Source organism: Scyliorhinus torazame, chromosome 17, assembly GCF_047496885.1.
Source record: "Scyliorhinus torazame isolate Kashiwa2021f chromosome 17, sScyTor2.1, whole genome shotgun sequence".
In the NCBI taxonomy this organism is placed as follows: Eukaryota; Metazoa; Chordata; class Chondrichthyes; order Carcharhiniformes; family Scyliorhinidae; genus Scyliorhinus; species Scyliorhinus torazame.
Window position 1 is genome coordinate 15,933,376 of NC_092723.1, and position 17,513 is coordinate 15,950,888.

General features: G+C 48.7%; 1 protein-coding gene across 13 annotated transcripts in view; it reads left to right on the plus strand.

The window, feature by feature from the left end:
• The window catches only part of nfasca (neurofascin homolog (chicken) a), a 338,294-nt gene that overhangs the window by 282,246 nt on the left and 38,535 nt on the right, over positions 1 to 17,513 (plus strand). For 9 of the 13 annotated variants that reach the window (XM_072480092.1, XM_072480091.1, XM_072480096.1 and 6 more), the window contains 2 exons: positions 3,894 to 3,929; positions 13,417 to 13,554. The exons of 3 other annotated variants lie outside the window; for them this stretch is intronic. In XM_072480092.1, coding sequence (XP_072336193.1) covers positions 3,894 to 3,929; positions 13,417 to 13,554 — 174 coding nt within the window. The remainder of the gene's footprint in view (positions 1 to 3,893; positions 3,930 to 13,416; positions 13,555 to 17,513) is intronic. One more of the 13 variants, XM_072480095.1, reaches the window with a different exon arrangement.

Genomic DNA, 17,513 nt, shown 5'->3' on the forward strand with positions numbered 1-17,513 from the left:
CAGGTTAACCAGATTTCAGATGGTGCCAAGACACATGGGCTGAGGTCCGGAATTCTAGTCTGGTTGCCTTTTTTTCCCCCCCATTTGATTTCAATGGAGTCAAGTGAATCGTGTGAACGGGGCCCAGTGAGAATGGGGAAAAATCAAGGCGTGAGGTATTGGTCCGTTGACATCCTTTGAGGTTTGATGCTAGGGGCCCATTGTGTTGCAAAACCCCAGGTGCCATCTACTGGAGACACTGGTTCGCAGTTTGTTCGAGTGAATTTCCACTCGCTCATTACAGAGATAGATCTTACACGCTCAACGCCCTCAGCTCACACCCACCATACAGTTAGGGTAGATGTGTCCAGAGAAGCCAGGTGTATAGATCAATCGGCGGGTTTAAGGGAAATGTCTGGTGGTCTGAATGGAAATGGAGCGAAGCTTGGGTTGGGAATTGGTCGATATTTTTCTTAATTATTCCAAAGAAAATCCCTTGCAAAAAAAGACCATGGGGGCTGCAAGTCCCAGTACCTCCCCACAACCCCTACCCTCGGCCCTCCAGAGGTATCTTCCTCTGGAACTATCACTAATGCACCTCCACAGGCGCCAGTGAGCGATTTCACTTGACTTTGTCTCCTGACCCTGGTCAGCAGTAGTTGGTATCATTGCTTTGTGGATTTTTAGGGTTTCGCTGGAAACTCTGTCCCACAAGTCCTCTCCTGTGAAGAGCAAAATACTGCGTATGCTGGGAATCTGAAATGAACACCACAAAATGCTGGAAACACTCAGGTCTGGCACCATCTGTTGAGGTAGAAACAGTTTGTGATCAGTTGTGTCCTGGTGAAGGGCCACTGACGTGAAATGTTGGCCGTGATTTCCCAGTCCCACCGTGGTGGCTTTTCCCATCGTGGATACGTCGGGTGGATATTCCGGTCCCGTCGAATTCTACAGGCTCTTGCGAGGCTCGCCCGTTCCACCGCTGGGAAACCCGTGTCGGGCGGCCGACTTTGGCGGGACTGGAAGATTCTGCCAACAGGTTTCCTCCGGGTGCTCCGGTTTCCTCCCACAGTCCAAAGATGTGCAGGTTAGGTGGATTGGCCATGATAAATTGCCCTTAGTGTCCAAAATTGCCCTTAGTGTTGAGTGGGGTTACTGGGTTATGGGGATAGGGTGGCGGTGTTGACCTTGGCTGGGGTGCTCTTTCCAAGAGCCGGTGCAGACTCGATGGGCCGAATGGCCTCCTTCTGCACTGTAAATTCTATGAAAAGGACGGGCTGGAGAATTACGGTCGTGAGCTCTGTTTCTCTCGTCATAGTTGCTGCCTGGCCCTCTGAGCATTTCCACCCTGTCCCTGCCCCTCATAATCTTGTGCACTTTGATCAGATCACCCCTCAGTTTTCTCTGCTCCAACGAAAACAACTCAAGCATGCCAACCTCTCTTCATAACTGAAATATTCTATCCCAGGCACCAACCAGGTGAATCTCCTCTGCAACCCCACCAGTGCAATCGCACCGTTCCTATAGTGTGGTGACCAGAACTGCCCACAGTACTGCTGCTGTGGCCTCACCAAAGTTCTATACAACTCCAACATGACCTCCCTGCTTTTGTAATCTAAGGCAAGTGTTCCATATGCCTTTTTCACAACCCTACACAACCCTATTAACCTGCCCTTCTTCCTCCAGAGATCTATGGACAAACACACCAAGGTCCCTTTGTTCCTCAGCATTTCCCAATATCATGCCGTTCATTCAATACTTCCTGGTCAAATTACTCCTTCCACAGTGTATCACCTCAAACTTTTCAGGGTTAAATTTTATCTGTCCATTTGACCATCCCATCTATATTTTCCTGTCACCCAAGACACTCAACATCACCCGGCCATCTTTCACACAAAAACAAAGTGCAGGACAATCTCAGCACGTTGACAGCAACTGTAGAGAGAGAAGGGAGCTAATGTTTCGAGCCTGGGTGACTCAAAATGTTTGCTATTTTCTCTCTCCACAGCTGCTGTCAGACCTGCTGAGTTTGTCCGGTATTTTCTGTTTTTGTTTCAGGTTCCAGCATCAGCAGTAATTTGCTTTTATCTTCGGTCAACTTTGAGTCATCTGCAAACTTATTGACCCTACCCTCCACATAGTCTTCTATGTTCTTTATATACATGACAAATAATAGGGGACCCGGCACAGGTTCCTGTGGAATGCCATTGAACATTCATAGATTCATAGAATTTACAGTGCAGAAGGAGGCCATTCGGCCCATTGAGTCTGCACCAGCTCTTGGAAAGAGCACCCTACCCAACCCCACACCTCCACCCGATCCCCATAACCCAGTAACCCCGCCCAACACTAAGGGCAATTTTGGACACTAAGGGCAATTTAGCATGGCCAATCTACCTAACCTGCACATCTTTGGACTGTGGGAGGAAACCGGAGCACCCGGAGGAAACCCACGCACACACGGGGAGAACGTGCAGGTTACGCACATACAGTGACCCAAGCCGGGAATCCAACCTGGGACTCTGGTGCTATGAAGCAATTGTGCTAACCACTATGCTACCGTGCTGCCAATTGGCTTCCAGTCACTCAAAGCAGCCTTCTGCCATCATCCTCTGTCTCTGACAACTAAGCCAATTTTGAATCCACCTTATCAAATTACCCTGTATCCCATATGCATTTGACTTCTTTATCAATGTCCCATGTGGGACCTTGTCAAAGGCTTTGCTGAAATCCATATAAACTACATCAACTGCACTGCCCTCATCTACCCTCCTCTACACACCTGGTCACCTCCTCAAAAAATTCAATTAGATTTGGTGGACATGACTTCCCTCTGACAAAACCATGGTGACTGCCCCGATCAAACCTTGCCTCTCCAAGTTGAGATAGATTCTCTCCTTCTGAATTCTCTCCAATAGTTTCCCGACCACTGGTACGGGTTGTAGCCATTCTCTGAATAAATGCCGGAATACAGCAGGACAGGTGAGGACATTTGATCCTTGGTGCCCAGAAATACTTCTGCACCAATTTGAACTAAAATGGAATCAGGACTGACAAGCTTGAATTGTGGAAATATGGGACTAGATTTTCCTCCCCGCCGGCGGGATGCTCCGCTACGCCGGCTGGTCAATCGGGTTTCCCATTGTGGGGCAGCCCCAAGCCGTCGGGAAACCCCCCGCCAAAACAAAGCATCCCGCCGCCGGTGAATCCCGCCCATGAAATATCTTTCTTGCTTCCTCAGGGCTCGTGGAGGCTTTAGAAATGTTTGGGTCTTGTGTCTCATCAAAACTGCAATATGACGAATGTAATCAATACCTGGAAATAGCTTAATTCCGTGAGCGAATCAGGGGGTTGAGGTAATTTAAATGTAGGCTGGCAGATGCCTGCTGGACTCCAATCAAGAGATTCAGATCATTCAAAAGTAGAAGAAAGGATGCCTGGGAATGAATGATTGGGTTCAGGTTCTTTGCATAAGCAAAGTATAAAAGCAAAAATTAATTATGATAAAATCTCTGTCCAACATGATTAGATTATCATGTACACAGGTTGTTTTTCTGGTACATGCTCTGAAGTTTGAGATACATGTACCAAGTTTGGGTCTGCTGTTTATCTTGCTGCTGAGGATCAGTGTACACTGAAGAGCTAAACACTCTGGAACAAGCACTGAAAATGAATTGAGTGACCATTTACAATTGATTATGGGAAGTAACAGTCAATGTGTATGTTATACGATACAGCGGGTGTGCATCACATAATGCAGTCAGGGTATATTACAGCGAGGTTACTGGGGCTATTAACAAGACGCCGGTTCAATCGTCCTCTTTTGTATCTATGACTGTGTGCCTGTTGTCGTTTTAATATTTAGTCTTGTTTGTTTTCCTCCCTTTTCTTCTTCTTTGCCTCTCTGTCTGAAGCCACCCCTACTCCTGAGATTGCAAAAACAGAAGGAGGTAACGGGAGAGTGGGGTGGGAGGAAAGGGGGAACCGCTTAAAAGTCAAAGCAGCATTGTGTTCATGACTTGAAAAATAGATACTGGAGTAAATCTAGAGAGTCGAAGGCTCTAATCTGAGGGCCTGGAATTCAGGAGTTAGGACAAGAAAAGCCCAGTCAAATTGGTAAATGGTGCCCAAGCCCTTGAAGTTAGATTAGAGCCTTAAACTCACCTGCGAGTATCTGCTATTTTTTAAATAATATATACTGTTTGCAGTTTGGATTTGGTTGGTAATTGTATATCTTATCGAGGTCTCTCAGCAGTTCAGCTGTAGCACGTTTGCCAGCGAGCATGTGGCATCCTTTGCAGAGCAGTGTTGCTGATCAGGAGCAGACAGTAAATTCCGGGGATTTGCCTGCACAGTATATATTATAACCGTGCTACACTGACTATATGTGCACAAGCTCTGTATGTACATCACCGCCACATGCCCCAGCTTTACTATTTACCCTATCGTTATTTAAATCACCATAATCCGCGCCATTCATAAAATCAAGTGGACTTGAGGTTGCACAGATTTGGTGCGGTTCTGCGAGGAATGGGTATATAGTAGCGTGTGTGTGTGCGTATGTGTATTGTGTGTGTTTGTGTGTGCGCTCGCGTGCGTGTCTGATGCACGATCAATTGTACAAAGACTCAGGTTGGATACAACTGTGGCTTTATTGGAGTAAGATGTGTGGCCTCCCACAGCAGCTGGCGAAATGGCTGCTGAATGGAGGACACGCATATTTATACTCCTCCTACTGGGCGGAGCCAGCAGGCAGGGGCTACCGGCGAACCTGTAGTACAGGTCCTACCTTACATCACCTAATACAGGTGCAACAGTGGTTTACCACAGTGTCTTTCATAACCCTGATGTAATCACTGGCAAGAGGACTGGTTGCACGACAACCTTTTAAAAATTATTTTATGGGACATGGGTATCACTGGCAAAGCCAGAATTCGATGCCCATCCCTAATGGCCCTCGAACTGAGTGGCTTGCCGGTCCATTAAGAGTCAACCACATTGCTGTGGGTCTGGAGTCACATGTATTCCAGACCAGGCAGCAGATTTCCTTCCCTAATGGGCATTAGTGAATCAGATGGGATTTACCATTGATGATAGTTGCCATGGTAACCATTACTAAGACGAGCTTTATATTGGCGATATATATCATATACATTGATAGAAATCAAATTTAAATTCCAACCAGTTACCGTGATGGGATTTGAACCCATGTTCCCAGAACATTCGGCTGGGCCTATTAGTTTAGTGACATTACCAATACATCACCCTAACCTTAACCACCTCCCTGATGGAAGACTGTCACCTGCTAACCCCCCACTCACTCCATTATCTTACTGACAGTGAGGGATGGAAACTATATATCATTTTTTAGAAACAGCATTTTTTAATGTGGTTATCATGACTAAAGAAGGCATTAACACTCTCAGTTCCACCATCACACCATCCTGATTGGCGAGGATTGGATGAGGGTGCAAAGTGGGACATGTTGGTCATAAGGAGGCACACCTCCCTTTAGTGAAACTTAGAAAAACAACACGGTTAATCGCCTGTTAATAAAACTAAACCTTGGAATTTTCCAGGTAACTTGTGATCCTGGGATTTCATCAACAGGCCAATAATTATGAAGATAGACAGAGAAAAGCTGAGCGACAACTTGTATTACTCCTTGGTATTGTGGTAGTGGAGATGATTGTCGGCTAGGCATTGCCCAGGGCAGGAATCAGGTGAATAGATGGAGACTTGTAAAGATCACTGATCTGTTGTTGCTACACACAAGCACACATTGTCAGCTAACTACAAGGGAGGGGACAAGTCCAGGTTCGAGAATATCCCACAAAATATATCCTTGGAATGAATTCATACCTCAGAACTGACTGACATATCCATCATTGCCCTCAGGACACAGAGCTCACAGTCCCACAGGCGTGCCAAGACCAAGGCAACATAAACGCTACACGCACATCAAGACAAATCTGTGCACCTTCGGATCCGGCGCCGGCCTAGCCCCTGGAAGTGCGGAGAATTCCGCTACTTCCGGTCGGCCCGACGGCGGAGTGGTTTGCGCCGTTTTTGACGCCGGCATCGGGCCATCGCGCCGAGAATCCCGACCAAAGAGTAGGTTATGTCTCTAAGGGCTTCAAAATCCGGAGTGGGTTAAATATCTTCCAAACCCATGGGAATGCCAAGAATGGTGAACGGTGTTTGAGTGCCAGATACAGGCTCAAAAGCGCCACCAGTTTGACCAGTCTGATAGCCAGATTTCAGAGCTAGAGCGTCGGCTGGAGGCACAATAGTGCATCCACAAGACCGAGAGGTTTATAGATGGCATATATTTAGTCGTGGTCATCCTGCAGCTCAAGGAAGTGCAATCAGAGAGGGAATGGGTGACCGTCAGTCAGAAGAAGGCGGGGAGTGCAAGAGCAATAGTGGTAGGAGGCTCGATAGTGAGGGGTGCAGACAGGCATTTCTACAGCTGCCGACGTGACTCCAGGATGGTGCTGTTGCCTCCCTGGTGCCAGGGCCAGGGATGTCACTGAACGGTTGCAGGGCATTCTGAAGGGGGAGGATGAACAGTCAGAGGCCGCGATTCACTTTGGTATCAACGACATGGGTAGAGAGAGGGATGCGATCCTGCAGCAAGAATTTAGGGAGGAAGGTAGCAGATTGAAAAGCAGATCCTCGAGGTTGTAATCTCTGGATTATTCCCAGTGCCGTTCGCTTCAGATCTGGAGAGGCATTGTTGCGAGCCGGGTAGATCCCGGGCGTGTGGGTCTCCCAGCTTCTATCGGTCACGTTGCACCATCGCTCTGCTTTTCGGGCATAGCGTCGCCGTTCGATCGCACCCTGAGTGTCCCAGGAGGATCAGCTGTGTGGTGCTCACCAGCCTCTGCCCCAGAAGCCTGACAACCAACGGATCCCACCGAGATGCGTGTATCTGCGCTCGTGGAGGGTGGGGACGACAGCTGTGCCAGGACTAAAATGGTGGCATCCTCGGAGAGGTGAACCCCTGGAGGCTGGAGAGGGGGCCACCCGGGATGGGCCGGCGCTATTGGCTGGAGGACCTGCGGGAGAATGGACAGTGGGAGGGATGGGTCGGTCAGTAAGGCAATAACAACCACGTTTGACAGGTCCTTCCGGGTGAGGCCCAGTGATTCCTCACCTCTGCTGCGTCCGCCAGCCTCCACGTGGGTGACCGCCCTGTCCTGGGCCACCCCAGTCACCTCCATGCTCCTCAAAGATAGTGAGGATTCTCATGTCCGGCACCCCACCGCCAGTCGGGGCCCTCTTCGGCGATTGTGGGAGAGCTTTTCCTGAGGAGACACAGAGAGGGCGTCTGAAACAAAAGAGAAAATGCTGGAAAATCTCAGCAGGTCTGGCAGCATCTGTAGGGAGAGAAAAGAGCTAACGGTTCGAGTCCGATGATTCTTTGTCGAAGCTTTTATGCAGAGAGGGCATCGTTAGCCGCAACCGTGGTTCACAGTGGTGGTGGTGGGGGGATGCAAAGGAAGGGTTCGAGGGTTGAAGGGAGAGGGGGGGAAGGGAGGGTTGGGGGTCACATGGAGAGTTGGAGGGTGGACACTCGCGTGTGGGCGGAAAGGGGGGTGGGGAGATGGTGGGCCCTGGGGGCTGGTAGTGGGGGGACCATTGGTGTCTACCCACTCATGCTGCCCGGTGTAGGTCATTGACCTGTTCCCGACAGTGGAAGCCAGTCCTCCTGGACACATTCCCGGCACCCACAGCTGCCGCCACCTTGTCCCAGACAGCACTGGCTGCCCTGTGGCTGACCCTCGGGACCCTTGGAGGAACAGGACATCCCTCCTGGCCTCCACCGCGCCTAGGGGGCTCCTCAGATCTGCATCCCCGAATCTTGGGGCCGGTCCCCTGGGTGCCATTATTGGAGCTGGCTGGGGTTGGCTGAGCAAGTGCAGCTCAATCTTGTTAGAGGGGGGCTGGCGAGAGCGGTCCCGGTGAATCAGCTGGCGAGCCTTCATCTGCGGTGCGAAGCCCGTGAGGCCTCGTTAAGTGGACCAATTAACGTTGAACAGCGTTGCCGGCCTCGCTGGGCTGAGCACCGGGAAGCTAGCGGCAATTCCCGCTCGCTACAGAGAATTCGCGCCCTGTGTGTGTAACAAAACTGAGTGACCCAGTACTGACAGGGTCCTGTTGTGATAAACTACAGTGGTCTGCTCCAAGCACCTTTCCTGGAACAATACCAACAAACTGCAGTGATAATGCATTTCCGTGAAATCAGCAAAAGCTGTTTGTTCAGAGACTTTTCAGTCTGTGAGATAAGTTGAACTGGCTATCTAACGAGTGCTCGTAATAATTCATTTGTGTTCCAAAAGCGTCACAGAAGCCCTGACAAAATGGTCCAGGCCGAGAGGAACAGGATGTGGAAACCGCAACAAAAACGGGATAGATTTACTTTCCATGTGTCCAAGAAATCAGAAGCTGCTTATCGCTCTGGCTTGTGAAATGTTTGGCTTCTTTATAGCATGTGTGTTTGTGTGCGAGTGTGTGTGAGAGTGAACGAGCATGCATGTACACATACACACTGGGTCTTGGCAATAATGCAGGAGCTGGCTGCAATCTGTCCTGTTTTAAAAGACAAGTTTGGTGAAATCAAAGAAGAGTTTGGAGCTGAAGCATGTCGAAACCTGCCTGCGGAATGATCTGGCATTTTAGTAAGAACTTTGCACACTTTCTTTTTGTATGCTCAATGCTCCTTCCCACCTCATATCTATCCTCACTCATGTTTGGCTTTTCATCTGCATGTCAGAGACTTGTAAATTCAGTCGCAACGTTGCTGATGACTGAAAGGCTGCTGTTTTACAAGATGTGAACAATGTTCTGAGGGGATTTAAATAAGTGTTGACAATTAAAGGGACAGTCCACCCTTTCGAAAAGCTCCAGAAAGGCAGGTGATTGTTACAACTTTTAACATAAATGTTTTTTCAAAATTTGACTGGAGCGTTAAAAGATGTAGAATTGTTTTATTTTACAATCTTGTCTGAAAAGGTGAAAGGGGCTGATTAAACCTAGACTATTGTTTGTTTTTGCGTTGTTATCCCTCGACTTTACTATCCCAGACAAATATATCAGGGTTGAAGCCATTTAAACTTGTGCGGACAATTTAGTCTGTGTGGGGTCTTTGAAAGGATGCTGTCCCTTTTTAAAAAGTTTCACAGACTGTGTGGTTAAAGATCTTCTTTTCATGAGACGTTTGTTGATGCAATGATGGTTCTGAACGGGCAGTAATCAGATTGGATACATTGTAAGAGTACCTTACACACTCATTAGTGTCTCACCCTGTGGATCTATGTTCCAGGTCTCCCCCTTCAGTCAACATTGCCGCATGACCCACGACCCTCTTTTGTTTGTCAATTTAATTTGGTTCCCTCACTCTCCCCACCTCAGAATCCCCTCGCAGGATCACCCAACCAAGTTCTCCAGGAATTGAATATCATATTCTCCAGGATACAGCTGCGTGCAAAACCCGGGGGGAAAAGTGTTTGCGACGTTAAAAACATATATATGTTTTTTTCATTCGTCAGAATAGAAATATTGGAGATGGGGAGGTGGGGGTGGGTGCGGTGATGAAGCTGGTTTGACTGAAAGTCAAGATTAATCCAATTGCCTGACAAAGAAGCTATTCCCTTTCTAATTGGCTGGGGAAAGACACCTGGAACATGGACGAGTAGCACCAGTGATGGCTCGAGGTAGGAGGTCCTGTGCTCGAAACTCTCGGAATACACCCAATCAAAGTTGGCAATTCTAATTTCCAGCTGCCATTCCTGAGGTAAACACGTCTCAGATTTTGGCCACAAATATCATCTTTTGCGAGTATTTCGCATTCTATTTGTGAAAATCATAGATTATCATAGAATTTACAGTGCAGAAGGAGGCCATTCGGCCCATCGAGTCTGCGCCGGCTTTTGGAAAGAGCACCCTACCCAAGGTCAACACCTCCACCCTATCCCCATAACCCAGTAACCCCACCCAACACTAAGGGCAATTTTGGATACTAAGGGCAATTTATCATGGCCAATCCACCTAACCTGCACATCGTTGGACTGTGGGAGGAAACCGGAGCACCCGGAGGAAACCCACGCACACACGGGGAGGATGTGCAGACTCCGCACAGACAGTGAACCAAGCCGGAATCGAACCTGGGACCCTGGAGCTGTGAAGCAACTGTGCTATCCACAATGCTACCATGCTCCCCCAACAAAGGATCTATTAACACACTTGCATCTCACTAAGTACGGTGGAGACAGCGCGTTTCAATGTGGTCACGGCAGATGTTTTACCAGAATGTCCCACACGGCCGACATTTCAAATGAAACAGAGCAGCTGAGAACAAGGTGGTACAGCAGGAACCTGGAAAAACCCTGGAGTAAACTCAGGGCTATAAGGTCTCCAGTTACTATCACTGCCCTTCCTCACACCCTCTTCAACACGTCCTGCAGTCCCTCCTGAAAATGTCATATCTCTGGATATCTTGTTGTCAATTAATGTTTCAGCTCCTCCTTCGATTTCCAGCAATGTCCCTGGTTCCCTCACCTTGGTTAATGTTAACTTTCACACTATTTCCTGCTTTCACAACTTGTTTTTTGCATCCCACTTCCTGGGAGTGATTTCGATCTCTCCCAACAACCTGTCTTGGAGTCAGTCATTCTTCACTTTGAGTCGGAACGTTGTGGGTTCAAGTCCCACTCCAGAGATTTGAGTGCCAAATCTAGCCTGATATTTCAGTGCAGTACCCAGGGAGTGCCACATAGTTGGAGGTGATGTCTTATGGTTTAGGTGTTAAACTAGTTTGACTAGTTTGATTTATTATTGTCACATGTATTAGTATACAGTGAAAAGTATTGTTTCTTGCATGCTGTACAAACAATGCATACCGTACATAGGGAAGGAAGGAGAGACTGCAGAATATAATGTTACAATTATAGCAAGGTGTAGAGAAAAGATCAACTTAATACAAGGTAGGTCCATTCAAAAGTCTGATGGCAGTAGGGAAGAAGCTGTTCTTGAGTCAGTTGGTACGTGATCTCAAACTTTGGTATCTTTTTCCTGACGGAAGAAGGTGGAAGAGAGTATGTCCGGGGTGCGTGGGCTCCTTAATTATGCTGGCTGCCTTTCCGAGGCAGCGGGAATTGTAGACAGAGTCAATGGATGGAAGGTTGGTTTGCGTGATGGACTGGGCTACATTCACGACCTTTTGTAGTTTCCTGCGGTCTTGGGCAGAGCAGGCTCCATACCAAGCTGTGATATAACCAGAAAGAATGCTTTCTATGGTGCATCTTAGAAGTTGGTGAGGGGCGTAGCTGACAAGCCAAATTTCCTTAGTCTTCTGAGAAAGTAGAGTCGTTGGTGGGCTTTCTTAACTATAGTGTCGGCATGGGGGTACCAGGACAGGCTGTTGGTGATCTGGACACCTAAAAACTTTAAACTCTCGACCCTTTCTACTTTGTTCCCATTGATTAGACAGGGGCATGTACTCTTCTACAGTTCCTGAAGTGGATGACAATCGCCTTCGTTATTTTGACATTGGGGGAGAGATTATTGTCATCCATGACTAACCTTTCGAAGTACGTCATGATGATGGATGTCAGAGCCACTGGACGATAGTCATTAAGGCACGATGCTTGGCTTTTTTTTGGTGTAGGGATGATGGTCGTCTTCTTGAAGCAGCGAGGGATCTCAGATTGTTGTAAAGAGAGGATGAAGATGTCTGCGAATACCCCCGCCAGCTGATCCGCGCAAGACCAGAGTGCCCGTTCGGGTACCCCATCCGGGCCAGTGGCTTTCCATGGGTTGACCTTTGAGAAGGCTGCTCGGACGTCTGCAATGGTGACCTCAGATACAAGTTCATCCGAGGCTTCTGGGGTGGAGGGCTCGCTCTCGCTGACCTCTTGCTCAAAGCGGGCATAGAATGCGTTGAGCTCATCAGGGAGGGGTGCGTTGGAGCCGACGATTTTACATGCCTTCATCTTGTAGCCCGTTATGTCTTGCAGACCTTGCCAAAGACGCCGGGGGTCCGTGTGGCTAGCCTGTGACTCGAGCTTGGTCCGGTACTGTCTTTTGGCAACTTTGATGGATTTCTTTAGATCATATCTGGCTTTCTTGTCGGGGTCAGGGTCGCCTGACTTGAACGCCTCAGACCTAGACTTCAGCAAGCAGTGGCTATCCCTGTTCATCCAGGGTTTCCGGTTCGGAAACACGCGGATTTGCTTCTTTGGCACACAGTCTCCTGCACACTTACTAATGAAGTCAGTTACTGGAGTGGCGTACTCATTCAGGCTGGTCGCAGAGTTTTTAAATACTGACCAGTCCACTGACTCTAAGCAGTCCCGTAGGAGATCATCCGATTCCTCAGACCAACAATGCACGACTTTCTTTGACGGATTCTCCCGCTTCAGTTTTTGCTTATAAGCCGAGAACAGGAGCACAGCCTTGTGGTCAGATTTGCCAAAGTATGGGCGGGCGATAGAGCGGTAGGCATGTTTGATATTTGTGTAGCCGTGGTCCAGGATGTTTGGGCCTCTGGTGGAGCAGGTGACGTGTTGGTGGTAACTTGGTAGCACGCTCTTGAGCTTGGCCTGATTGAAGTCCCCAGCTACAATGAACAAGGCCTCGGGATGTTTCGTTTCAAGGCTATGTGTGGTGGTGAATATTTCGTCCAGTGCGATTTTCACGTTCGCATGGGGTGGGATGTAAACTGCCGTCAGGATAGCGGAGCTGAACTCCCGCGGAAGGTAGTAGGGGCAGCATTTTAGCGTCAGGTATTCTAGGTCCGGGGAGCAGAAACTCGCCAGTGTTGCTACATCTAGGCACCAGGAGGTGTAGATTAGGAGGCAGACCCCACTTCCTCTTGCCTTGCCTAAACTGAGGCTCCATCTGTTCTCTCAAGCGGACGATTAAAGATTCCATCTCACTATTCCGAGTAAACAACATGACACTTCTCTCTGGTGTCCTGGCCGATATTCGTCCCTCAGCTAAAAGCATCAATGTAGCCGATTGGTCATTATCACGTTGCTGTATGTGGGAACTTGCTGTGCACAAATTGGCTGCTGCATTTCCTATGTTACAACAGTGGCTACATTTGAAACAAAATCTTCACTGGCGGTAGCGCACTTTGAGAGATGGTGAAAGGGTGCCCGATGAATAAAAGTTATCTTTCGTCCTTTTATTTTCCCTTCGCTCTTTTCCTCCCTTCCATCCTTTCCTTTCCTTCCCCACTCCCACCCGCATCGCCTTTTGCTGACACTGAGAACTGGGTTAAGCCAACACCTGCCTTTCAAAAGATTGTTCAGGACCATCAGTGCATCTGCGGTGGGAGGGATAGAACCCGGCGAAGATCCGATGTCTTTTTGTGTCCTCCCGGGTTAGGGTGGTTCATTTCTGCTGTCTTTTCTTTTTCCCTCCTCTTAGTCGTGTCAAGGTTTGCACCCGTGCCAACCATTCCAGCTGCAACCTCCGCCGCCACTACCACCATCTCAACACCCAGCATCGCTCCCCCAACCGTCACTGAGGCTGCCCAGCCGGCCGTCACAGGCACCCATGTTTATGGTATCAAATCTTTCCTGGTTCTTTTAGTCACATTAATGTTGTAAAGCTGAAAACCCTCTCTCTAGCACAGGCCGCGTTTGGAAATCTATATTTGTGCCGAACAAGGTGTTTTTAAAAAAAAAATGTAATTCATTCTCGGAAAGTAGCCAGAATTGGAAATTGGTTATCTATGCCCAGTTGCCCTGAGAAGGTGGTAGTGGGATATCGCCTCGAGCGGCTTCGGGCCCTGCACTGGCGTTGGTCCCAGAATGGTATAAACACAGGGATTTCCGCTTTACGAGTAAAAACTTGTTTCAAATATTCTGCTTTAGTGTAATCCTCGTGACAACGTTGCGCAACCCGCACAAAGTGAGGTCAACAGGCATCTCTGACCTTTACGCAGATGAAATCTCTTTTTTCATGACCTGCCATGATGTCCTAGCTTGTGAACTATTGAATTAGCTGCAGGAAGACCCTGATCGTGCCTCAGGCGTCCCGAATGAACCCCTTTGGGCGGTCTGGCGGAGAGAAGGGACGTTTCGGCCTGTGATTCATTTCCACGGTTCTTTTGACTCTTTCTTGTCCCCTTACCTCCTTCACCTCCCCGGGGGAATGTATTTCTGTGTGTTTGTTTTAGCTGGGGTTCAGCCGGGTGATTCTGTGCCCTCCCTGGTGTGGGCGCCATACACGAGGGACAGTTAAACCCTGGAATCCATCCACCGTTGCCATGCCAACAGGTGCCCATGCCAACTTACCCAAAAGGGGCAAGTTTGGCAGCCTGGACCGTGAAATTTTAGTGATGGCGTTCCACGACTTGCTGTGCATGTTCGATCTGCACTCCCCCCCCCTCCCCCGTCCTCGCTCCCCCGCTCCCCCTGCTCTCCCCCTCCCCTCCCCCTCCCCCTCCCCCCTCCTCCCCCTCCCCCTCCCCTCCCCCTCCCCCTCCCCTCCCCCCTCCCCCTCCCCCTCCCCTCCCCCCTCCCCCTCCCCTCCCCCTCCCCCAAACCCCCCCCCCACCCCCTCCCCCAACCCCCCCCCACCCAACACCAAACATGAGGTAGCTTTCGACAAATAGGAGGAGTTTGGCAGCAGGTGAATTGAACCCGTCCCCAATCTCGTCAATCATCCCGTAGGGCAGATGGAATGGCCACAGTAATGAGAATAATTTAACCCTAATTAACAGAATCATTCAGCCGTACTTTCATTGTCACGGAGCGAATGAAGGTCTTTCGATAAGCTTCTTGCTGGTTGTAGGGATACGGTTGGAATATTGGAGAAGGCCAGTGTTGCTGATACAAAAGGCAGGTACGGGGAGATTCTGCACCTTGACGTTAACAGTCATGTCCCACATTCTGCGGCATTATGAACTCCCCTGTGATTTGAATGGAATACCCCTTTAAAAAAAGACCCCAAAATCCAGTTGACCAACTCCGAACCTGCGGAAATATTAAGGTTTTATTTTTGGGGCCGTTTCCCTCAGGTATCAATGACTTTAGAGTCTGAGAGGGGGGATTCTGTCGGTTATTCTGTGTCCCGGTCTCTGTCCCGGTATCTGCACTGGTTAAAGAGAGGAGTTGAGATGGGTAAGCTCTCTTACACCCCTGACTGCCAGGCTGTGTGCTGTCGTAAATGGGGCAGACCACAGTCTAGGCTTCCCAGCTGTCAATGCACAGTGTTTTCCCAGCAGTGAAAGTACAAAGATATACTGGTTGGACCGGTGGGTCATGGAATGAGGGGCAGGTGGAATAATGTGGTTTTGAGTCCTGTGTTTTCTCCTCCTTTAACAACTAATTCAGACTGTGGCTTCTTCCACTTAATGTCACTCCTGAGTTGTTTCCTAACTGCATTTAAATATGTTATTTACGTTTGATCTTAACTACAATGTCGAGGGGATGCAACGATTTGTAACATTTCTGTACCAGGCTAATTGGGACCATCCGCTATTCTGCCTCTTCAGCTGAATTAATGTGTCTTAATTGGACAAATTGTGTTCAATTGCAGGATCATTAAAAATTGTAAACCCACAAGGCGTCCATTTGGCCCATTGACCTCCTCTCCCAGCCGTTGGTTTATAAAGTCACTCTCTCTATTGAACCGCACTGCACTCCTTTTCACTCGATGTGTGTGTCTAGCTGTGGAGCTAACAGCAGAGAACTGGGGGTGCCTGTAGTTTAAAGAAAACACTCAAATAATTCTTTAAAAACTAACTCTCGGATGTGGGGGTCGCTGGCAAGGTTGGCGTTTATTGGCGCCGCCCTTATTAGCTGGAGGAAGGTGGCAGGGGGCCCATTCTGCTGCAGCCGCTTTGGGACAACTGAAGACTGGCTGGTCAGAGGTCAGTTAGGAGTCAAGCAACATGAAGACGCCAGAATGTATTGTGATTACGTTCCTGACTTGAACCTCGGTGTGGGCTCTACCTGTTAGAAGCGATAGCTCACTTCTTCTTCATGATGGTAGGATACAATCCTCAATTTAATATTCTTGATGTACTGTGTCCTTGACTAATGTTTAAAAAGAAAATGAGACAGGAGAAAGGAAGGGAAACTAAAATCGCAGAAAGGTTTCTGATTATGTCATCAAAAGACCAACCACAGTATCTCACTCCCACTGAATCATACTTCCTTTCATGCTCTCCTTTCTTCATGTGAGGAAACCTAGAATGTTCTGGAAAATGCTCCCTGCCTCGAAATGCACCTTTTTAAAAAATGTTGGTCTTCGGCCAGCATTACTCCATCCCCCATTGAGCAAGAGGCGATGAGCCACCTACAGCTGAAAGGATTGCTTGGCCATTTCAAATGGTAATTAAGAGTCACGTGTAGGCCAGGCCAGTTCAAGATGGCAGATTTCCTCCCTGAAGGACATTAGTGGACCAGATGGGTTTTCATGAGAATCTGGTCGTAGAACATAGAACATAGAACATTACAGCGCAGTACAGGCCCTTCGGCCCTCGATGTTGCGCCGACCTGTGAAACCAATCTAAAGCCCATCTACACTATTCCACTATCATCCATATGTCTATCCAATGACCATTTGAATGCCCTTAATGTTGGCGAGTCCACGACTGTTGCAGGCAGGGCATTCCACGCCCTTACTACTCTCTGAGTAAAGAACCTACCTCTGACATCTGTCCTATATCTATCGCCCCTCAATTTAAAGCTATGTCCCCTCGTGCTAGCCATCACCACCCGAGGAAAAAGGCTCTCACTGTCCATCCTATCTAATCCTCTGATCATCTTGTATGCCTTTATTAAGTCACCTCTTAACCTTCTCTCTAACGAAAACAGCCTCAAGTTCCTCAGCCTTTCCTCATAAGATCCTCCCTCCATACCAGGCAATATCCTGGTAAATCTCCTCTGCACCCTTTCCATTGCTTCCACATCCTTCCTATAATGCGGTGACCAGAATTGCACGCAATACTCCAAATGCAGCCGCATCAGAGTTTTGTACAGCTCCAACATAACCTCATGGCTCTGAAACTCAATCCCTCTCCCAATAAAAGCTAACACACCATACGCCTTCATAACAACCCTATCAACCTGGGTGGCAACTTTCGGGGATCTATGTACATGGACACCGAGATCTCTCTGCTCATCCACACTACCAAGAATCTTACCATTAGCCCAGTACTCTGTATTCCTGTTACTCCTTCCAAAATGAATCACCTCACACTTTTCTGCATTAAACTCCATTTGCCACCTCTCAGCCCAACTCTGCAGCTGAACTATGTCCCTCTGGTAACCTGTAGAGATATGGGGTAGAATACCGTGGAGACGACAAGGGTCTCAGCCGCCATCTGGAGCCATCGAGGCCCCGCGTTGTCTCTTTTGGGGAAGACCTGCCACATCTCGTGTGAATCAGGCGAGTGGCTGGCCTTCCCGGGATCAGGGTCCCCAGGGCGGAAGCCGCATCCGTGGAGAGTTGTCAGCCAATCAGAGGCTGGCAGCTTTTCTGTACTTGGCAGTGCCACTGGGAAGGCAGTG